Source organism: Tripterygium wilfordii, chromosome 6 (assembly GCF_013401445.1).
Source record: "Tripterygium wilfordii isolate XIE 37 chromosome 6, ASM1340144v1, whole genome shotgun sequence".
NCBI lineage: Eukaryota > Viridiplantae > Streptophyta > Magnoliopsida > Celastrales > Celastraceae > Tripterygium > Tripterygium wilfordii.
In genome coordinates this window covers 10,018,573-10,039,300 of record NC_052237.1, presented here as the reverse complement: position 1 = coordinate 10,039,300, position 20,728 = coordinate 10,018,573, and the positions used below count along the sequence as shown (strand labels likewise).

General features: G+C 39.1%; 4 protein-coding genes and 1 long non-coding RNA gene across 25 annotated transcripts; 4 read left to right on the top strand and 1 right to left on the bottom strand.

The window, feature by feature from the left end:
* The first annotated feature begins 1,814 nt into the window (after positions 1–1,814).
* LOC120000944 lies at positions 1,815–2,571 on the top strand. The gene has a single exon (XM_038849116.1). The coding sequence runs from the start codon at positions 2,046–2,048 to the stop codon at positions 2,541–2,543; it is 498 nt and encodes a 165-aa protein (XP_038705044.1). The 5' UTR covers positions 1,815–2,045; the 3' UTR covers positions 2,544–2,571.
* A 1,147-nt stretch (positions 2,572–3,718) lies between these two features.
* Positions 3,719–6,599, top strand: LOC120000991 (WAT1-related protein At5g40240-like). Its single transcript, XM_038849192.1, has 7 exons — positions 3,719–4,003; positions 4,102–4,161; positions 4,274–4,387; positions 4,620–4,851; positions 5,094–5,252; positions 5,369–5,520; positions 6,127–6,599. The coding sequence occupies exons 1-7, from the start codon at positions 3,816–3,818 to the stop codon at positions 6,281–6,283; spliced, it is 1,062 nt and encodes a 353-aa protein (XP_038705120.1). The 5' UTR covers positions 3,719–3,815; the 3' UTR covers positions 6,284–6,599.
* Positions 6,600–8,834: 2,235 nt separating this feature from the next.
* Positions 8,835–11,523, top strand: LOC120000003 (WAT1-related protein At3g28050-like). The gene is made up of 7 exons (XM_038847866.1): positions 8,835–9,137; positions 9,242–9,307; positions 9,424–9,537; positions 10,259–10,493; positions 10,594–10,752; positions 10,832–10,983; positions 11,132–11,523. The coding sequence occupies exons 1-7, from the start codon at positions 8,947–8,949 to the stop codon at positions 11,286–11,288; spliced, it is 1,074 nt and encodes a 357-aa protein (XP_038703794.1). The 5' UTR covers positions 8,835–8,946; the 3' UTR covers positions 11,289–11,523.
* Positions 10,845–14,669, bottom strand: LOC120000005. Of its 21 annotated transcripts, none has more exons than XR_005468551.1 (6): positions 14,101–14,667; positions 13,965–14,017; positions 12,766–13,583; positions 12,533–12,586; positions 11,171–12,292; positions 10,845–11,013 (listed from the first exon to the last, which is right to left on the bottom strand). It is a non-coding gene; the product is annotated as an uncharacterized LOC120000005 (long non-coding RNA). The 21 variants fall into 21 exon arrangements; XR_005468554.1 differs by having other exon boundaries at positions 12,766–13,102; positions 13,488–13,583; positions 13,965–14,665; XR_005468555.1 differs by having other exon boundaries at positions 12,766–13,090; positions 13,488–13,583; positions 13,965–14,664.
* Positions 14,670–14,727: 58 nt separating this feature from the next.
* Positions 14,728–16,189, top strand: LOC120000004. The gene is made up of 2 exons (XM_038847867.1): positions 14,728–14,862; positions 15,337–16,189. The coding sequence occupies exon 2, from the start codon at positions 15,361–15,363 to the stop codon at positions 15,910–15,912; it is 552 nt and encodes a 183-aa protein (XP_038703795.1). The 5' UTR covers positions 14,728–14,862; positions 15,337–15,360; the 3' UTR covers positions 15,913–16,189.
* The last annotated feature ends 4,539 nt before the right edge of the window (positions 16,190–20,728 follow it).

Here is a 20,728-nt window from a genome sequence, read left to right as displayed (position 1 = left end):
CGACACCATGTAAATCAAGAAAATAACGAAGGAAACAATCTGAAGTCGTTGAAACATTGTACAAATTGTAAAAGCACTGATCAAGAGAATTTTGTTTTTCTTGCTGTTGTTTTGTGTATTGAATATCTAAATGTTGTGCAACAATGGCACGGTATATTGGTATTTATTGTGAGAGATGCTGAGAATGGTTGACTAGAAATGGAGAATAATAAATTGCACTTGTGAACGTGTAAAATCGGACCGATTCCTTGACTGCTTGATGATCAATTGGTTTTATAGATGTCTCAGTTGATCAAAGTAGGGAATTGATAAGAACCTCGTTCAAACCTTGACCTTACAAGAGTAGTTATGGTGGTGGAAGATGTAAACAGAGAGTAGCTATGGTGGTGGAAGATGTAAACAGGGAATTAAAAACAAAGAAGAAGAACTAGTTCTGTATATCTCATAAGCTCCACCTGTTACAAGCTAAAACTTCTATTTATAACTATCAAACCTATCATATATAGCCACGTGGCCATTACTAAACGATTACAAAAACAATATTAACAAACAAACTTCACAATGTCCTTGATGTCCTTAGGTTCATATCAGGATTAAGAGTGATAACACTAACACTAATTCAAATTCAAATGAGAATATCTACTGCTACAATAAGTCACAGGGATAAACAAAAAGTCATGATTGATTTCACTTCTTTGAAACCACTTTTTTTTTTTTTTTTTTCTGGCACAAGTAAAAACAGATTAAAAGCCACATCAGTCCAAACCAAGATAATGATCTGGAGGATCATGACCACTATCCAACCAACACTGAAACTCCGAAATAAAAGGACTGGGAATGCTGTCGGAGAGTCTTCTTTGAAACCACTTTCATAGGTCAAAGATTCGTCCAGAAACAGCTCTAGAGGGAGGGGATAGGGTTAAAATGGGCCGCTACAGAAGCCATTTCTAGTATTGGACTAGATAGTGGCAATGACCCAATATTCCACTTCTTTGGTATTGGGCCTTCTTGGGCCTTTATTTAGCAGAAGCTCAACCGGACCTGCGTAGATATTGAAAGCTTGGAACAGCACCTAAGAAAGAAAGAAAGAACCTACAGGCTAGGCCAATTAGGCGACATAATGGATAATCTCATACTTTGGTGGTTAACAACACCATATAAATTTATATTATGACATTTGAAATGAGACTAAACTCATACCATTAAGCCCCGCATGCACACACTTTTATCACATAACGACAAAGTAAGTTGGATTAAAACCAACACATGAGTACAAGAGTATTGTTCCCAGTGAGGATCGAAAATGGAATTAGAAACTCCCGAACTCATACAGTTTGACCTTAGAGAGATTCACCAGCTAGGCTATCACTCAAACTATTACTATTACATTACACAAATTCCAAGTTAGCTAAAAGCATAATTAAAAAAATTGAAGTAATTTTTATATTAGGTGGTTTGCTAATTAAATTAGGTTTAGTGCACTGTTATACCTTAAATAACTTTTTAGATTCTTGTTTTTTTTCCTCTCAAAAGATTTTTGTTATTTTTTATGGGCAATGTTAGAGACTCCCAAAATATCACCCCCAAAAATCCCCCCAATCTATGTGTCATCAAAATAACCATTGATTAAAAACACACTTATAGACCCACTTCACATCCAACACTCTACATTAAATGAGGATTTTTTAAGGTAACTTTTTGAGGGTCTCAAACATTATTCATTTTTTATCTTATAATTTATCTAACAATAATCCATCACCCTCTTTCACCCTCTTTTTTCCCGCTAATTTAGAGTAACTGTCATGACCGAACCGATGTTTCCGCTGCCACCTCCCTCATTTTCTCCTCCCTCAAAACCCCCCACCGCACACTCTTCTTTCTCCTCCATTCAGGGAGAATCCCAACACAATACTTTCGACCCAAAAACAAATCATTAACAATTTTGAGGGAGAGAGAATCAGGGCCCTGATTGGGGTTTTCGGGAACCCCCAATTCCCTCTTCTGCAAATCCCTTTTGAGAAGCCCTGAATTTTTCTCTCTCGAAAATGCCTTCGCAGCCCTCGGAAATCCACTCACCGGACGCGGACGATATTAACGAGGCCGCATTTGCGAAGCGAGGATGTTGTTTCTGGATTCCGTGCTTCAATTCCAACCCTTCCCCGGCTGTTGGATCGATATGGTGGGAGCGGATCGGGAATGCTGAAAACAACCCCGCCACGAGTAATCAGGAGTCGTGGTTGGTCCGAGGATGGAATCGTGTTCGGGAATGGTCTGAATTGGTCGCCGGTCCGAAATGGAAGACTTTCATCCGCCGGTTCAATAAGAACAACCGGAATGGGAACCACGGGTTTGGGAGGCAGGGGAAGTTCAAGTATGACCCTTCGAGTTACGCGCTTAATTTCGACGAAGGTCCAGGGCAGAATGCTCATTTGGATGACGATATTATTCATCGTGATTTCTCGGCGAGATACGCGTTCCTCGGGATGCCTTCCTCGACCAAGTCGTCCATGGATCTCGGCAAGGATGCGCCGTTATTCACGTGAAACTATAGCCCGCACTATATGTCTCTTCTTTTTTTTTAATATTTGGATGTTAAGATTAATAAGAAAATCTGAAGTGTGGAACTGTGATTGTTTTTTTGCTCAAATTTCAATGGAAACCTCATGTGTGCATATAATTTTTTATTTTCTTGAACCAGTCGACTGTTGTGGCGACTGGGTCTGGCCTGAAGATGCAGAACAGACAAACCATAACTAAAATTTTGTCATCTGAGGACAAAATATGCAACAACCCTAAACACATTGAACAAGGTCCATGATTTACAGTCAAGCTCAACAGGCCCACAACTTTGGCTACAGTCTTCTCAACAAGGTCCTACTTGTGGAGGGTTGGTGTGGAGATAACAATCCTCATGAAGCTGAATTTTCTGAAGATTACCTTAAAATGGGAGGTGGGTTTTGCATTGATGAAAAAGAGACAGGTAAGGGTTATGGCTTTTGTAGCCTTGCTGCTTCCAGTGACTTCGAGACTGCTGAATCATTGCGCTGGCTCTGGGTTCGGGGAAGATTCCGACACTGGTCGTTTGATTCAAGTCGGCTTCAAGCAGAACAGACAGGATCCAGGATGCGGGAAAGGCTAATGCTTTTGATAGTTCTTTGAATGTGGTATCTTTAAATTCAGCAATTGACTCCGAAAGTTACAAGGACGGTCCGGCATTACAGGAATATGCTGGATTTGGCACGGAGACGTCCACTGTGGGTTTAAGTGCCATGCCTTCTTTGAGAGAAGAAAGCAGAGGAGGGATTGAAATGCCTATAGTTTTTTTAGTTTTATTATATAAAGTTTTTGTTGGGATTTTGGATTCTCGTATTTCCCATCTGTCTTCTTGGAATTTATGGGAAATGTTTGTTTGTATTATGAACAGGTTGCAATTGGCGTACATCTTGACAGTTTGGAGGGGAAACTAATGATATAAACTATGTGGAAAGTTGTCTTGGTGATGTGATGAATGATCTCAAATAAGGTGGCTGACATGAGCTTATTGCGATTATGTTATTGTTTAAAGCAAGTTGCTAAATGCTAATCAACAAAGGTTAGTGTGGTCATGTTCTTTTGAGAATGAATTTTAAATGAAGAAACTTTACCGACTGTGGATGCCCTTTTGTCTCTATTATGGTTGTTGTTCTATTAACTATTATCAACTAGCAATGATTGTTGCAGAACAATAATGGGATTTTCAGTATGTTCATTTGCTTTCTCAGTGTAGAGAATTCTCCTCAGCTTGCTGAAAGGCAAGACGTGAGCAGTTGAAAGGTATGGGGATGGTATTTTTTCTATGGGGTGCAGCACCCATCATAGCGATGCTATCGGTGGAGTGTACGGATGTTGGTTTAGCTGTAATAAGCAAAGCTGCTCTGACAAGAGGAATGAACAACCTCGTCTCCGTTGTCTACTTTAATGCTCTTGCTACTCTTATCCTCCTACCTTACATCATCTTCCGAAGGTGTTTAATTTGTCCATTTATCTATACCTTGTGTAATTGTGTTAAATTAGTGGTAAGGATTGACATCTGATCTGACAGTTAGTTGGACCCTCTTGCAGGAAGAGAGCTCCCCTCACATTTACACTTCTTTGTAGATTCTTCCTCCTTGGTCTAATTGGGTATTCAAGCTACATGATTTTATTGTTTTCAGTTGAGGATAGCTTTCACATTTTTATTGGTATTATTGATTGATGCCTTCCATCATCCAACTGTAGATAATTTTTTTTTCAGGACTACAGGGCAAATGACTTATTTACTTGGTGTTAAGTACAGTTCCCCTATTCTGTCATCTGCAATGGGAAACCTTATTCCTATTTTCACCTTTGCACTTGCAGTGATTTACGGGTAAGGTTACAAAAAAGTACATTTTTAAGGAGCCATATTTGCTTTTAAAAGTTATAAAGATTCAAAGTTACCCATAGTTTGAGATATATATCTATGGTACATTTTTTCCTTTGATTAAAACATTAGTGATCCATAGGTTGATGGTCCTCCTTTCTCTGGTACCTTCCCTAATGAAACAGATGCATAGCTTTAGGCACGCATTTTCTTCCTCGTGATAATTTAAAATGTTTAGGATGGAAACTCTAGATTTGAGAAGATCAAGCAGTCGAGCCAAAAGTTTGGGTGCCATTGCAGCGGTGACAGGAGCATTCATAGTGACCCTGTACAAGGGCCCTGAAATTTTGATGGCTTCATCAGCTGATTTTCGTCATCAGCTTCTTTTCTCAATGCAATCAAGGTGGGTCCTTGGAGGTCTCCTCCTTGCAGCAACTTACCTTCTGGCTTCAGTGCGGGCCATTGTTCTGGTATGAGAAGAAATATTCCACTTCAAGTTATTGCATTTAAGCTTCAGATTAGACTATTACAAGATTGTAAAGAGATTCCTCATATCTTCATTGGTCTATATTGTCTCAAGTAATTTCCTCTCTTCATCGTATAATGTGATTCAGTAATTTTTTCGTGATTTATTTACTTGCAAAAGTTTTGGTTTCAGTCACTTTCGACTGACTTTTTGAGTGTCGATATTGGTCCGAAAATCAATCTCCAGGCACATACTGTCAAGGAGTATCCAGAAAAGATGACCATAGTCTTCTTCTTCACACTCTCTGTGACTATCCAGAGTGCAATTTTTTCTTTCATACTTGAAGTAAACCCAGATTCATGGAAACTGAAGACTCGCATTGAATTGATTGCCATCGTGTCCCAGGTGAGACGCACCACCTTGCCATGCTTATGTAACCAAGTTCTTCCAATGATATAAACATAAACATAGCTGCCATTCCAATAAAAAGAATGAATTTTCGTAGATTGGTTTGATTTCAGGCAATCTTTGGGAGTCTTTTCCGAATCTCTGTTCATACATGGTGTCTGCACAGGAAGGGCCCTGTGTTTGTATCCATGTTCAGGTGCTTGGGGATGGTCATTGCAGTTGTCATGTCAGTCATATTCCTCGGTGATACTCTTCATCTAGGCAGGTATAATTTGCTCTACTTTGTCATCTACAAAATACAGCTTTTATTAAGTTTCAGTAGCAACAGTATCAAATCATAGCTTATAAAACGACTAACCGTTACTGTCTGCCATTTCATTCAGTGAAGATCCAGCTAACAATAACCTACAACTTCACCATTGATGATTCCACATGCACCTTATCTCAATGAACATATTACAAACTCCAACACAGGAGAATGTAACAAACAACAAGTTCAACAGTTGAAACTAGCTATTAGGGATATATAGTGATATAGTGACACACGTTAACAACAGATGAAGCACGGAGAATCTCTCATCGGACAGCAAAATATGACGAAATCTCTCCACCAGGAAAGGAAGTCTCTTCCTTGCTTACTTTCTCAATCTTGGATACTTACCGTTTTGTTATTACCACACTACATCTTCTCACGTTCACGCCTACTCTATTCTTGTACTTGTCCTTGTGGGTTGCATCATATTCATTCATAGATCATATGTAGAAATTAGGTGATTTGTGATTTTTTATGTGATTGAGGTTTTCTCTGATATGTATCTGTTCTTGACTCTGATGAAGAAAAATACTTGTTAATATGTGATGGATATTGCAGTATTATTGGCTCTACGATAATTGCAGTTGGATTTTATACCTTGTTGTGGGGACAAAGTCAAGAGAAAAAGACTAGCTTGGAAGATGAAGTTGGTAGCGCCGGAACATCCAGCCAACAGACTCCTCTTCTGCCAAAAGCTGCGGATGAAGAAATATAATGGAGTCTGTCTGAAGAATTAAGAAAGTTGAGGAAAGCCAAATATTGAAGAAAGCTTGTAAGATATTATCAGGCAAAACAAGTGAATAATCAGAACAACTGAACATTAATGGGAGCCTCATTTTCCCCTTCTTATGCTATTTGAGAAATGCTTGCAGAAGTCCAATACATATGTTGGGATAAGTAATATCTTGTGGTTTATATCTTTATTCTCGATGAAATGCACATCAAGTGCTTCTTCTATTGTGGGAGCACAGCACTTATAAAGGTGTGTTATGTTTGCCCATGCGAAACCGCTTAGATGATAATTTAGTGGCGAATCTAAGATACTGACTTCAATACTCTTGTGGTCACATGTTGAGTTTTGACTTAATTTACCCTGTTATAGATGGAAAATTTCTATGCGCCTACACCTGATAGCTCGACTTTAGATCGATATCAGATGTTCAAAGAGTATATTTGTATCGTGTGTAGTTCTCAGTTACCTACCCTGTTGCAGGTTGAATCCGGTGTATGAGTCTCTCTCTGTGGCCTTTTGGAACCAAAGGTAGACAAATTATTGCAGTTTCTTTCTTGTGAGAGACCTACTTCCATGACTAATTGGCCTGCCTGCCTGCATACATTACTCTGTCCAAAATCCGGCCCTTGTTTTTTAGGGTAGGCTATCATGTTTTTCATAAGATGATTGCCATGGCTAGTTGGCTTTGAATTTCCAAGGAGGGCAGAATTCATCTCCAACCAAAACGATCAGGCAAAGCCAGAGTGTGCAATCTCTCCAACACAAGTAATTCAGTTGTTTGTTGATTAGAGATCCTTTAGAGTGTGTTTGGACTGAGGGATTTGGAGGGAAGAGAAAGGAAGAGAAATAGAGTTTCCTTCCAATTCCATTGTTTAGATAGTTTATTAAAAATTAAGGGGAGGGATTTGAGGGGATTTGGGAGGAAGATTTCATTAAATTTTTGTTAAAATTCTTTCTCTCCAAAATGGAGTCATTTGGAGGGAAGGGATTACTAATTAAGTCATTTGTAAGTTAAATATCTATTTTACCCTTGTACATAATATTTTAACATAAAAATAAGGATAAATTAGTAAATTAAACAAATTTTCCTTTTTTTTTTTTTTTATCTATCCAAACATGGGAGAGGAAAAAATAATCCCCCTTCCCCTCCCTTCCGTTCTCTCCCCCTCCTCTCCCTTCTCTCCCCTTCCCCCCAAATCCCTCAATCCAAACACACTCTTAATCTCTTTGAGATTTGGTAATGATGTTGTTTAGTCAAAGGTTGTACTCTATTTCTGTTTCTTTAGTGCCTTGGCTAGTTGGCTTTGAGAAATAATGGGGCACTCAATGTTTTCCAAAGCAAGCTCTATTTGTTTATTAAGGGACAAAATCACAGAGTGCATCCCATTTTCTATTTATTTTATTTTTTATAATCAAGATATTATTATTGACAAAATCACTCAATCTCCACCCTTTACAGTCCATCCCATTATTTATTTATTTTATAAAAACAAAGTTACAATTGGTTATTGGTATAAAGATGTAGATTTGTTACAACATGAAAATGTGTCACATTTTTTTGGAGAGTATCAATGATATGGTTTATTAGATGACCCAATCTCAAACATCTGGGATGTCTTTTGAAGGATAAAGTCATGCGGTTCTTCAACGCAGAATATGAACAAAACCTCAAGTGGAGTGAGCCAAACCTTCACACCTCCTTCTTCTACTTCTCATCCCTCTAACCATAACATGGTATCGGAACATAGCCTCGATCATATAAAGACCTCAACTCATTTGGGTCATTTGTTAGGTCTTTAGAATGTCCTTATAGATAGACCATCCATAAGGTGAGGGGTATCACATGGATCCTAACTCATATAGTTCATTTGTTGAGACTCGCATAACCGAACCCACAAGTGCGAGAGAGATTTAGAACATGCAAATGTCTCACATTGCTTGAAGAGTATCAAGTAATGTGGTTTAAAAGATGCCCAACTTCAAACACTTGAGACCCTTTTTGAAGGACAAAATCACGTGAGGATTAGGCTCAAAGCGTAGACAATACTTCAAGTGTATTGAAACAAACTTTCTTATATTTTTCTCCTATTTCTCATATATTTCTTCTCATCACTCTCAATTTGTTCAAATTATGAATCTACCATCCCATTTAGAAATTGATAGCTTCATTGCAAGATCCAACTAACAAAACAGGGGATTCAGAGGCCACAACTAACATTCTTCAAAACTTGCACAAGTTGACTTGATAAATCATTATAGGAAAAAGATGCCTTTCACATTCCATCCCCAATTATTTATTGTTTCTTCTTCATTGAACATGGTTTTGAGTGTGACTTCCAAAGATAATAAGTGTACAACAGGATAACCAGAATTATTGTTACCAATTTCATAATGAAATCCCAAAACAAGCCCTACCACTCGTCTTGTTTCTTCACTCTTAAAGGAAGAAACACAAGGACCCACTATTGTCATTACACACAAAAAATCATCACATATTTTATACACAAAGTCCTTTGCGTCTAATCATCTCTCACTTTCAAAAGACCCAACCCAGAATCCAAAACGCAAGCCTAGTGATTTCTCCCTCAGGACCCATTTGAATTCAATCAGTGTTTCTTGAGTCTGGGAGAGGGAGAGAGGAAGCCATGGCAGGGAGATATTGTTGCAGAGATGTGCTGCCATTCACAGCTATGGTTACAATGGAGTGTGTGAATGTGGGTTTAAACACACTTTTCAAAGCAGCAACGTTGAAAGGGATGAACAACCATGTCTTTGTTGTCTATGCTTATGCTGTTGCTGCTCTTGTTCTCCTTCCTGCCCCTTTCTTCTCTCATAGGTTTTCTTCATTCTCTCTGTTTTAATTACTTACATGCTAATAGCTATGATGATATGATCAAGCAGAGCATTTGGTTGATTGTTACTCTGTTTTCATCTCTGCAGATCAAGAGTGCTGCCTCCACTGAACTCCTCCATAGCTTGTAAAATTGGTCTTCTGGGTCTGATAGGGTAAAGAAACCCATGATTCTTAATGTTCTAATTGGTCAAGAACTCTCAATTGGATCTTATTTTAGTATGATTACAGTCAATTTGAGTATGATTAGTTAATTGGGTTTTGTGAGCAGGAGTTCATCTCAGATTATTGGGTATACAGGAATCAAATACAGCTCTCCAACACTTGCTTCAGCTATCAGCAACCTCACTCCAGCTTTCACTTTCGTCCTTGCCATCATTTTCAGGTATTTAAAGAATCCACCTTTTTGCTGCAAATCAGAAATACTAGTTTTTTTTTTCTTTATGATGAATAGCCAATAGTAATACTATTCTTGATGGGCTGGTGGAGTGTTTGCCATGTGTCCTTGTGGGGTCTTTAAGACAATATGTTATCTTTCTGACAAGTATCAAGTGATAAAAAATAACCATTATTTGTGCTTGAGGACTGGTGTCCACTAGTCACCATGCTTGGTTTTCATTTACTTTTGCCTTAATTTTCATTTTCAGTTTTTTTTTTAAACAAAGGATTAAGACCCTTTGGCTTATGTAAAATTACGTATTTAGAAAGTTGCTGCGGGTTGACGTGGAGAGTTAAACTTGAACCTCGTGAATCTCTCAACTTGGCCCTTAACTCAACTACACACCGATGGTCAGTTCACCTGACTAATTATTCATGTATTTCTTTTTTGTCCACGGAGTAGAGTTTAATCTTGGGGATATCATGTTTGTGTATATTTATGAGTGTGTACTAGGGCTCAAACAAAAGAACAAAAGAGTAGTACTTTGTGAACAAGTGATTTAACCTCTAATCAATGCAATAGTTGGGACCACTACATTTTTGACAATATTTCTGTTCTTGGGAGTTCAAGCATTCCATCTTTGGGTGCAAGATTATGGAACCACTTGCAATTATCTTATCTACTTGACTTTCATTTTCTTCTTCTTTTCCATTTTCCCTTTGAAAAGGATGGAGAAGGTTGCTTTGAGAAAAGCAAGCAGTCAGGCTAAAGTGTGGGGGACTATAGTATCAGTCACAGGTGCATTTGTGGTGACCCTGTATAAGGGCCCTCCGATCATTTTAGCTTCATCATCACCATCCATTTCCCTTCAAACCCTTCACTCATCAAATTCAAATTGGGTCCTCGGAGGTGTATGTCTCACTATTGAGTATATTTTGGTTCCAATGTGGTACATAGTTCAGGTATGTGTTCTTCAACATTGCTGATATTCAAAAATCTTGCCAAGTTTGAATGTCTGGTTCTGGTGGGGGAGGTAAAGAAACTCAGTAATGTATATTCCAGGCACAAATCATGAAGGAGTATCCAGCGGAGCTAACCGTAGTGTTCTTCTACAATTTGTGTGTGAGCATTGTAGCTGCAATTGTGAGTTTGGTTACAGAAGGAACTTCAAGTGCTTGGAGGGTGGAGCCTAATGTAGCCTTGGCCTCGATCATCTGCTCGGTAAAAGACAATGCACTATTAACGCATACTAGTTGGTTAATTAGCAACTGGATTCTTGTTCTAATCCTTATATATGCAGGGACTATTTGGTTCTTGCCTGAACAATGTTGTTCATACATGGGCCCTGCACCATAAGGGTCCTGTCTTTGTAGCAATGTTCAAGCCGTTGTCGATTGCCATTGCTGCTGCCATGGGTGTCCTGTTCCTTGGCGATACTCTCCATCTTGGAAGGTATGATAGACCAGAGAGAAGAAGCAAATCCTGTCATGAAATAGACAACTTTCCATATAAGTTCAAGGAATAAACCAAATTATCGGTCCTTTTGTTTTGTCTGCAGTTCGTTAATCACTAATTTATGTACTTTTGTTTGTATTTTCAGTCTTATTGGAGCAGCGATAATATCGGTTGGATTTTATACCGTAATGTGGGGAAAAGCTCAAGAAGAAATAGGCAAGGATTTCGAAATTGGCAGCCCAGAAACATCATCTTCTCATAAGGCCCCTCTGTTGCAAAGCTACAAGAATGAACAAGTGTAAAGCTTGTATCTATTAGTAACATCCATGTCTACTTTAGAGAGCAATATAGGTAAAGCATGTACATATTAGTAAAAGTGGTCAAGTTTCTCACCACCTGCTTCGACAGGTAAGAGTAGGGGTGTAAGCCAGTCTCTTCTCAAAACCCTTTCCCCAGCTCCCACTGTAAACGAACTTCAAGCTAGATTATAACTTGGCCTTGGCGTCGTTTATAAATTAACCGTGGGAATAAGCACAAGGGTTGTCTGAAAACATGAAGAATGACCAACCCGTGACAAGCGATATCAAAGCAGCCCAGCCATTTATCCACTTGTCATGCCAAGCAGGGTGATCTGATTGAGCCAGAGGCGTCACGGTAGGTATGGGGTTATCTTGACCTGTATGGAGGCTTGCCTACTCTAGCTAACAAGTTCTTTGATGATATGCACAAGATTATAAGTAAATACATGTCTAACTGTTGGACAGGAGACAGGGAAGGTAATCAGAGTTAAAAGAGAGAACACAATCAATCGTGAAGAAAGCCAGAAACACAACCAGAGTTAGAACAATAATTCATCCATATTAAACAAGTAATGGTGACACTATACATTCACAGGGTCATATTTACTCTCAATCTAGAAATCTTTACTCACAAGTCACAAGAGATACAAGGTATCAGCAGCAGTTCTGAACAAAAATGAGTATGTAATGCTAATGACAAATAAGACATGTTAACGTTAAGTCATTGGAGATACAAAGTGGGGGAAACAGTTATAAGAGAGAGAGAGGCAGAAAGAGGAGGATGGAGGGAGGGAGTGTGGGAATGCTAACCTGTTCCATCGTTAGCAATATTTACACCATCAAAGCTAAGGATCACATCCGATGGGTTGAGAACCTGAGATTCTGGAATGGTTGGCTCAACTCTTCTAATATGAAAACTCTTCTGTTCAGAAGTCATCTCCATGGACACCACATGCGTAAATCAGGATTATCCATCTTCTGCCACTCAACTCCAAGAATTGGAAATCCTGTCAGAATGCAAATGACCAACAAAATTAGGAGAGTAAAAGTGCACTACAAGACATTTAAATGAAAAAAAACAACCCCAAGTCTGGTCTCCTTTCAATTGGATTCATATCTCTGTTTGTATGTATACGCCCCATTCCTTTCACAATCTTGAATAAAGCACATTATATAACAGGAGTAGGAATCACATAACCAATACTCTCTATGTCTTCATGTTTCAGCGACTGGAATGCGATACCTACACAATTGCCCTTATCATTGAAAGCAGTCCCACCAGAATTTATGGTTGCATCTATCTGCAGAAGCAGGTGTTTATTATTAGGAGATACAATATATTCATACTCAATAATTGCGGTAATAACATATGTTAGGATATGTATAAATTATGTGAAATGCCTCAACCCAACAAGTTAATTTATTGGGTTGAATGACAAAGTAACTAATCTTATTGGAGCGGGAGGTCTTGGGTTTAAACCTAATTAGCTTCCGCAATTTAAAATCCTCATTTGTTGTTGCCCCAAGTGTGGGTCTTTGTGAGAGTAGCTCTAGTGTTGGACTTCATTTGTTGTGCACGTGTTGGACCGTCGGATTGCCCAGCCCAAACGTCCAGTCCCAAAAGCCCCGTTCACCAATGTACATAGGAAAGTATCTCCATGAGTGATACAACACCACTTGTGACAGAGATAGTGTCACCCCCAATTGGATAGCCAACAACAGTTACAGCATATTGGAGTGCAGAGTGCAGGCCAATCTCGAAAATCAACAGATGAAACTCCCTCCCAGAAAATCGTCATCGTTAACTGTTAACAATGCTAGACCAAAGCATTCGTTATTCAATTAATGGATGAATCCATACTACTTTCCCATTCCATTACTGATCATGCTTCCACATAATTCAGCATACCAGTAACAACATTACAAAATCCAGTAAACAAATATTCATCAGCAATAACTCAACAGAATTAATCTCCATGATGTATTTGCACAGTTCATTTGCGTCAAACCAGCTTCCAATAGATTGATTTGTTAAATCAATGTTCTGCTAGGAATCAAGTAATTATACCCTATTGTGTAAATGAACTAAAAGCAAACCATAACTCATCAAACATTCTTCTCAGCATCGAAAGACACACAAAGTTAAATCAACCAATAACAACTCACTGAATAACTAAATATTTTTTTCTAAATCAACCATACCACATGCCATCCAGTAATCCCAGTAAGATAAAACCCTCGATTGATACAGCCGCACCAGATATGAAAGGTAAACCAGGGCTTCAATGGAAGTCAAACCTACCACACATGCAAGCAGCCTAATGAATTCAATATAATTAGCTTATATAGCTTTTCCTATACTGCGTTACTGTACAATTAACAGGAAATCCATAATAGTTGTTTGGTCCTGTGCATGCTAAATGGGATGACCACACACACAAACAAAAGAATTGTAATTCTTAAGTGGCTCTATCTCTGTCACTCAATTAAGGAAGCAGCAATAATCTACATCAGATTGAGCCCTCTTCCCATTTTTATGTGATTGAAGGCAAGAAACTAGTTTCTACAAAGAAAACCAACATGGAACTCAAATCCCGCGTGCAACTCAACAAACTCACATGCCCTTGCTATGACCCAAAACAAACTCCTGAAGAGCGGAAGACTGCTTCAATTACTTACCCTTAAGTAAGTATCATTCTGTGTTGCAATCTCATTCAAATGATGAGTTCAATCTACAAATAAGAATCAGCACAATTTGCTTACTCAAAAAACAAAAAGTTGTGGAGATTACGTCCAAAGTTTAAATTTTCCATACCAATATCACACTCCGACCCAGTAGCTAAGAACGCGGCCAGGTACTTGGTATCAGACCCTTGCTTCATGAGTTTTACCGCGATGTGATGCTCTCAGAATGGGCATCAGTCAAGACTCAAGACCCGTCTCCCCGCCATAATGAACCCGCTGCTATTGGAGCTGTACTGTCGCTTCCTCTGCCACGGCAGCGACAAAACACCTTCACAACAGCGTCCATTGCCGCTGCTGCCTTCTGTACGCTGTCCCACTGCGACGGAAACAAAGGTCTCTGCGCCTCCGCTACTACACCCACCATCCTGTGCCTTGTTTCCCCATTTGACAAACCTAACTCCCTATTCAATTCATTACCAAGTACTGGTAATCCATTGTAGTAGTAGTAGGAGTGGGGGAAGTGAAGGGAATATCGGAAGAAGAGGGAACCGAAACTGTATCGTTTTTGGATGCCGGGTTGGTGTACTGGTAATCCATTGTTTCGGAAGCTGTGGTGTCCGTCTCCATCTTTTCCTTGCTTTTCTTTCGTGTTCCGGGAATTCTGCTTTCCTTGTTTTTACTTTTTAGTTTTTACTTCTGAATCAGAGACGTTGACCGATAGGGAGGCGTTAGGTTATTGGGCTGATAATGGGCCTAACAAAATATGGCCCAGTTAATGAGCAAAATTTACTTGTCCAAGCTCGTGAAGTTTGGTAGACTACTCGCCTCTGTCCCGACTCCTGTGATTTGATTTGGAGTCGTTCAGTTCGCAACGCAATCTACCAGAAACAAGGTACCCTCTCCTTTATTGCGACTTTTTCTCTGATTTCTTGTTCTCTTTATTCCTCCTGTCTCTGTCCAATCGAAGCTATTTATCGAGCCCACAGTTTTCAACATATTATTGTTGTAGAAGTTCCACATTTTACTTCCTCTCTCATATTTCCCTTTCCCTTACTCTTTCCTCAATTTCCCCACATTTTTGTTTCATACGCATCTCACTCGAGCTTTGTGGCCTGTATTTGCTTCAATTTCTCAGTTGGGTTTGTCCCGTTTGATTGTTGATTCACTTTCCAAAACTTGGGGGTTTCGGTTTTACCTTTCTGGGACACTTTAATTTTCACATTTTTCTCAATTCGAACCATCTGGGTGGTTTTCGATTTGGATCTTTGTTTACTGGTGTTTGATGTTTTCTGCTAATTCGCTAAAGCTTTGAATTGGGTTAGGGTCAATTTGATTTTCACGGTCTATTCGTTTTTAATCTCACTAGAATTCATCGCTGCTGCTGGTGGCAATGTCACAAGGCTATGCAATTGAGTTGTATTTCGATCCGGCATTAGAGAACCAGGTCTTGAAAGCCTGGAACGTCCTCGCCCGTCGCCAAATCAGCACTCAACTCATCGAAATAGAGTCACGCCCACATATAACTCTCTTTTCCAGCCCCTTCATCGATCCTACAAAGCTTGAGTCTATCATCAAAACCTTTGCATCCAAGCAGGAACCATTGCCACTATCGTTCTCCGCAATTGGGAGCCTTCCCAGTGACCAAAATGTCTTATTTCTGTCTCCCACTCCCACAGTTTCTCTGCTTCAGTTTCATTCCCAATTATGTGATGCTATGAAAAAGGAAGGGATTGATACGGGGGAGGAATATCGCCCGGACTCATGGATTCCTTACTGTGCTGTGGCGCAGGAGGTGCCAAGGCCGCGAATTGGAGAGGCGTTTTGTGTTTTGAGGGATCTGAAGTTGCCAGTTACTGGGTATGTGATGGATATTGGGTTGGTGGAGTTCTCACCGGTTCGCGAGTTATGCTCTTTCGTGCTCGGCAACACAGTAGAAGCATGATGTCTTTAAAAGCTATTATAATGTAATAATTGAAATTCTGCCTTTTATGTTGGATGTGTTTCAGCTTGGTGCGAGACACTAGTGCTAGTGTAGCGTTATATCAATGATACTATTCAAAGAGTATTAGAGAATTTTCAATTCATCTTTATGAGTCTCTATGGGGATGAGATTTTAGATTGGAAATTAGTCTCTTTCTATGTTGAGAAGTTATTGTTTCTTGTACTTTTAAAAATTAATGCGCAAACTTGAGTGGCAAGGAATGATTTGTAAGCTCTTATCTCTGGTTTGCTTGCGTCCTGCTTTTTTTAGGAGCCTAAACTTTTGGATCCTATTCTGCAATCCTACTCATGCCCGGGAGGCAAAGGAATCATTTTTTGCACCAAGGTTTGTAGGTCTATTTTGGGTTGTACGCCGGCCTCAGCTTATTTGCAGCAAGATTTTCACTCACCAGTAATGTGATAACTTCCCTCTGGCCATAGTCTACTTATTATTTTTGATGCGAACTTTGAAGTATTTGGTCTTCGTCAAGTGAAGTTATCATGTCATGTTTTGATATCAACTCTACAAGACATTTCTTCACATTAGTCATTTGGCTCTTAATTTATAGTGAAAGTTCTCTACTGGCCTCTTTTTGTGGTCGGTAATCAACTCAAGAATCCTTCTTGGTCTATACCTTTTTTGTCCATTTTTTTGGAGTAAGTGACGTCTGTTATTATGCGCATGGGATTACTTTCATTATTCACTTTGGATCATTACATAATACCTGTATTGAGTATTCATATGCTTATTGTTTGCAAGCACTCTGCATATTCTTTGTCTCACTTGTCTTGATTTGAAACCTTTACAGATGGAGTTTTCATCTCGTATTATGTGGCTCCTCTCCATGCTTGTTCTTTCATTTCCGTTACGATTCTTTTTTGTTTTGCCTTTTTGTATCTGTAATACATTAAGTTACTTTTAGAATCTGTTTTGTTCTGAGACGAATCCATGGTTTTTAATATGCAAATTCTGATATTAGTAAAACAGTACTAGCATTCTTGCCCCCGAACATTGTTCTCTTTTCTTGTTCCAGCAATGGGGAATTTTGGGGTTCTTTAATTCCCCTTGCAACTTCTTATTATGATAGGAACATTCACTATGTTAGCATTGTGCATTTGTGCTACAATATCCGGAATCTCTTTTCTCAAGTTTTTTCTTGTTGAGTGATAATCTTTGGTAAAGTACTGGAAGATGTGCTCTTTCTTGTTCTATCATCCATGGCCGAGTGATATTTAATATTTTCCTTACAAAGCATGGAACTTACCATACTTCATATCATATCTTTTACCAATATTTTTGTGTTGTAGATTGCCCATTGTTTACAGGTTTAGATGATTAACAATATGCAGATTTACTAGAAATGCCTGTTTAGGAGATTCAAGGAACTCGTTGTATGTACCCGGTTGGAAGTGCAATACTGGTTTAGGGTTAATATTTACATTGGTTATATATTATTATAGCTTTATACCCAGATGTGAATCTGATAGAATGAGCTGTTTGGCTGTCCATGTTGTATGACTGACTAGGCCAATTTGGCCCTTGAATCGTAGGTAGGTTATCAAGGTTTGATTTTACATCTGTTATGAATGAATTTTGGCGCTCCCTGTTGGCCCTTCCGTTTGAGGAGAGCGAAATATTTCAATTTAAATGGACAGTATTGGCATACAATGTTTTCTTTTTGACTTGCACTCCATTGAGATTAGATTGGTTTCATTACATAACATGGCCTCACATGCAAAAAACATCCTGGGGTAGCCTATGTACTGGTTTACAGGATGTCATTCCTTCATTTCATTTGTGAAGCTGCTCAGCATGTTCTCAAGAACCCTCATTTTTTCTCCTCTTTGTTCATTTTCTTTTTCTTTTTCTTTTTCAACTGTCTTTTATGTCTACAGCTGCTTTCGTTACTTTTGGATTTAACATCTCAAAAAGCATACCCAAATCATAGTTAAAAGTCTGAGATTCTTGCCACCCTCTACTTCTTTATTAATTCTTTAAAATGAGATAGGCTGTCTGTCACTTGAGAATAAACCAGCTGTTGTATAATTGCTGCTGTTGTATTGCCTTGTGTTGTTATGGCTGTTGTATTGCCATTTGCCACTGAAGAAGCAACAATTATGTCCACCTTCTTAGCAACTTCCAGTGCCCCTACCATGGAGCTGAGAAATCCAAATTAAAGTAAGCATATACCTTGATAGCAATGTGACAAAAATAGGCAATGCCAACTGTAATGTTTAAGAAGCAGATCATCCATCATCTTTGCCATTTTATGCCACTAATGGATTGTTGTTTGTTAAGCTGTTTGTGGAATTTAAGGTGACAGATTGTTGTTGAACTTGTATGGTGAGAACATACAACCCAGAACCAATAAGGATAATGATTCCTATTACTTGTAATCTTAACTTCTCCCGTTCATAATGCTTACTTTATTGTATTGACTGATTGTATGATAAATGTAACACATGCCTCATTAACAGTTGTAGTGGCCAAAAGCTTACCCGAGCTTATTCCCTTTTAAAAGCTTGAAATACACTCTTCCTCTTCATCATTGCGTCAAACACTTTCTACCTCCGCATCACCCTCCACAGTCGCAGCCACCGTCCGCATCTATTGCATCCTTCTTTTTGGCTTCTCCGTTTATTGATTTGACCGTCGGAGCTTCTTTGACCGACACATCGTGGATGCCAAGATTTCTTTCAGTAGTTGTCTTATGTTTTATGTTTACGTGTGTCTTGCACATTGTTGATGACCCACCTTAAATTTTCAAGAATTGTAGCTCAAGCACTTTTACAACAGTCATGTACCCAAATGGATGTAAGATGAATGTACCTAGCTAGCTAACATCCGCATCCACATCCTAAGAAAACCCATCTTTCGCCCATATTTGGCATCAAGGAGTGTATCCATTTTCCATTGTAGAGCATGCGACCATGTAAACCCAAATTGCTATCCTCCATTCATGCCAAAAAATTACTTGACCATAAAAATATATCATATAAAATACTAGATAGTGTTAAAATAACACATTGAAGATATTCTCTACTCTAATGACCACTCCTCCCCTTCTCTTTATATATATATATACACATATATACACATATATACACACACTTTTGGGTTTGTGTAAATGAATAGTGTGGTGGATATTTTCCGCCCACTAAGAAATTGTCCGCTCTAGCCACCTGTGTACCGATTAGTCCGGTCTCCCATGGGGTAGATTTGGTCATTTCCTTGGTTTTATAATATTTAATTGTTTACGTGCACATGCGTGGGAAGTTGGAGAGAGAGCAACATCTGAAGCCATTACGATCCATTATCATGGTGAATGATTACACTGACGGTGTTACAGACGTTGTTGCTTGTAGGGCGGTTACGATAACGGTGACCGTTACCAAACACGGATTACCATTACCGATAATATCGATATCACATCATTTGTATGCGTTACCGATAACCGTTACCGTTATCGGTAACATCGGTAAATGGTCGATCGATATGCCGTCGAATCAGTAGTGGTAGTCGGTAATCGATATATTTATCGATCTACAAATAATCAGCAAATTAATCTTGAAAGTCTGAAACAATACCAGATTATCAGTGCTTCCAAAATCCAAATTTACCCACAAAATCTAAGCAAGTGAACCCCATGGGTAGTAGAAGGGCTTATAAATACTTTATCCCTATTAATAAAGGTTTTAAATTTTAATTACACTTTTTAGGGTTTGGAAACCAATGGATTTATGATCACGTGGTCCCATGGACTTGTCTGTTTGGACTTTCAAATTTTCGCTTTTATTAATTTGGATCTTTAAGAGATGGTTTTAGGTTTTGTATGTACATGGACACTAAAGGGTATAATGGATTTAAATCCAGTTTGATGGCCTGCTGTGTGCATGACAATGGGTTAACGCATAGGCCGCATAGGTGTGTTTCACCAAGAGGTTATGGGTTTGAGTGGGGGAGGCGGGAATATTTTCCTGAAATAAATTCGTGAGGTTGATGTGTTTACTGGCCGGCCTACCCTATGGGAGATTGGACTAACCGATACACAGGTGGCCAGAACAAACAATTTCTTAGTGGGCGGAAAATATCCACCACAAATACTGTAATGTTTTGGTGAACTGTGTTTTGTGTGGGCATGCAGATTGTGTCCGTTTGTGTGGAGAATGTTAAAATGTCTGGACCTTGGAAAATGCACCAAAGTGTGGCTACTAAGCTGAAGTTTTTTATATAATCGGCCAAATTAAGGAACAATTATCAGAACCCAACAAATGAATGGACATAATTTTCTTGCTATTGTCACCAAGCCCACAAAGCCATTTTTATCTGCATATGCACCTACCCCAGCTGCCATTTGGTTTCTTCATGATAACTTCAATGCAAGAATTCATGATCATTGTCTTACGTACCCTCCAAGCCATCGGATCTTGTTGCCTATATATAGGGAGAGACACATATCATGGTCATCAAAAACCATTAAGGAAAACCACTGTTGGTAAGAGATGGCTTGGGGAAGGGCTCTTGCAATCTTCGCAATTTGGTTTGCTTGCTCTGTGTTGGCAGTTGCTGCAGCTGTAGAAACTCCAGGTTTGAACCCGGCACCTGCGCCTTCCGCGGCAACTAATCTGCTGCTAATCACAGCTTCATCTGCTTCGATGCTGATCGGGTTTACCACCATTGCTGTCTCGTTCTTTCTACTGAAAGAAGTTGTTTGAGCTTGTCTGTGTTGTGTGTGTTGTTAGTACTTCTCTGCTATTCAGTGATGGGGCCTGTATGT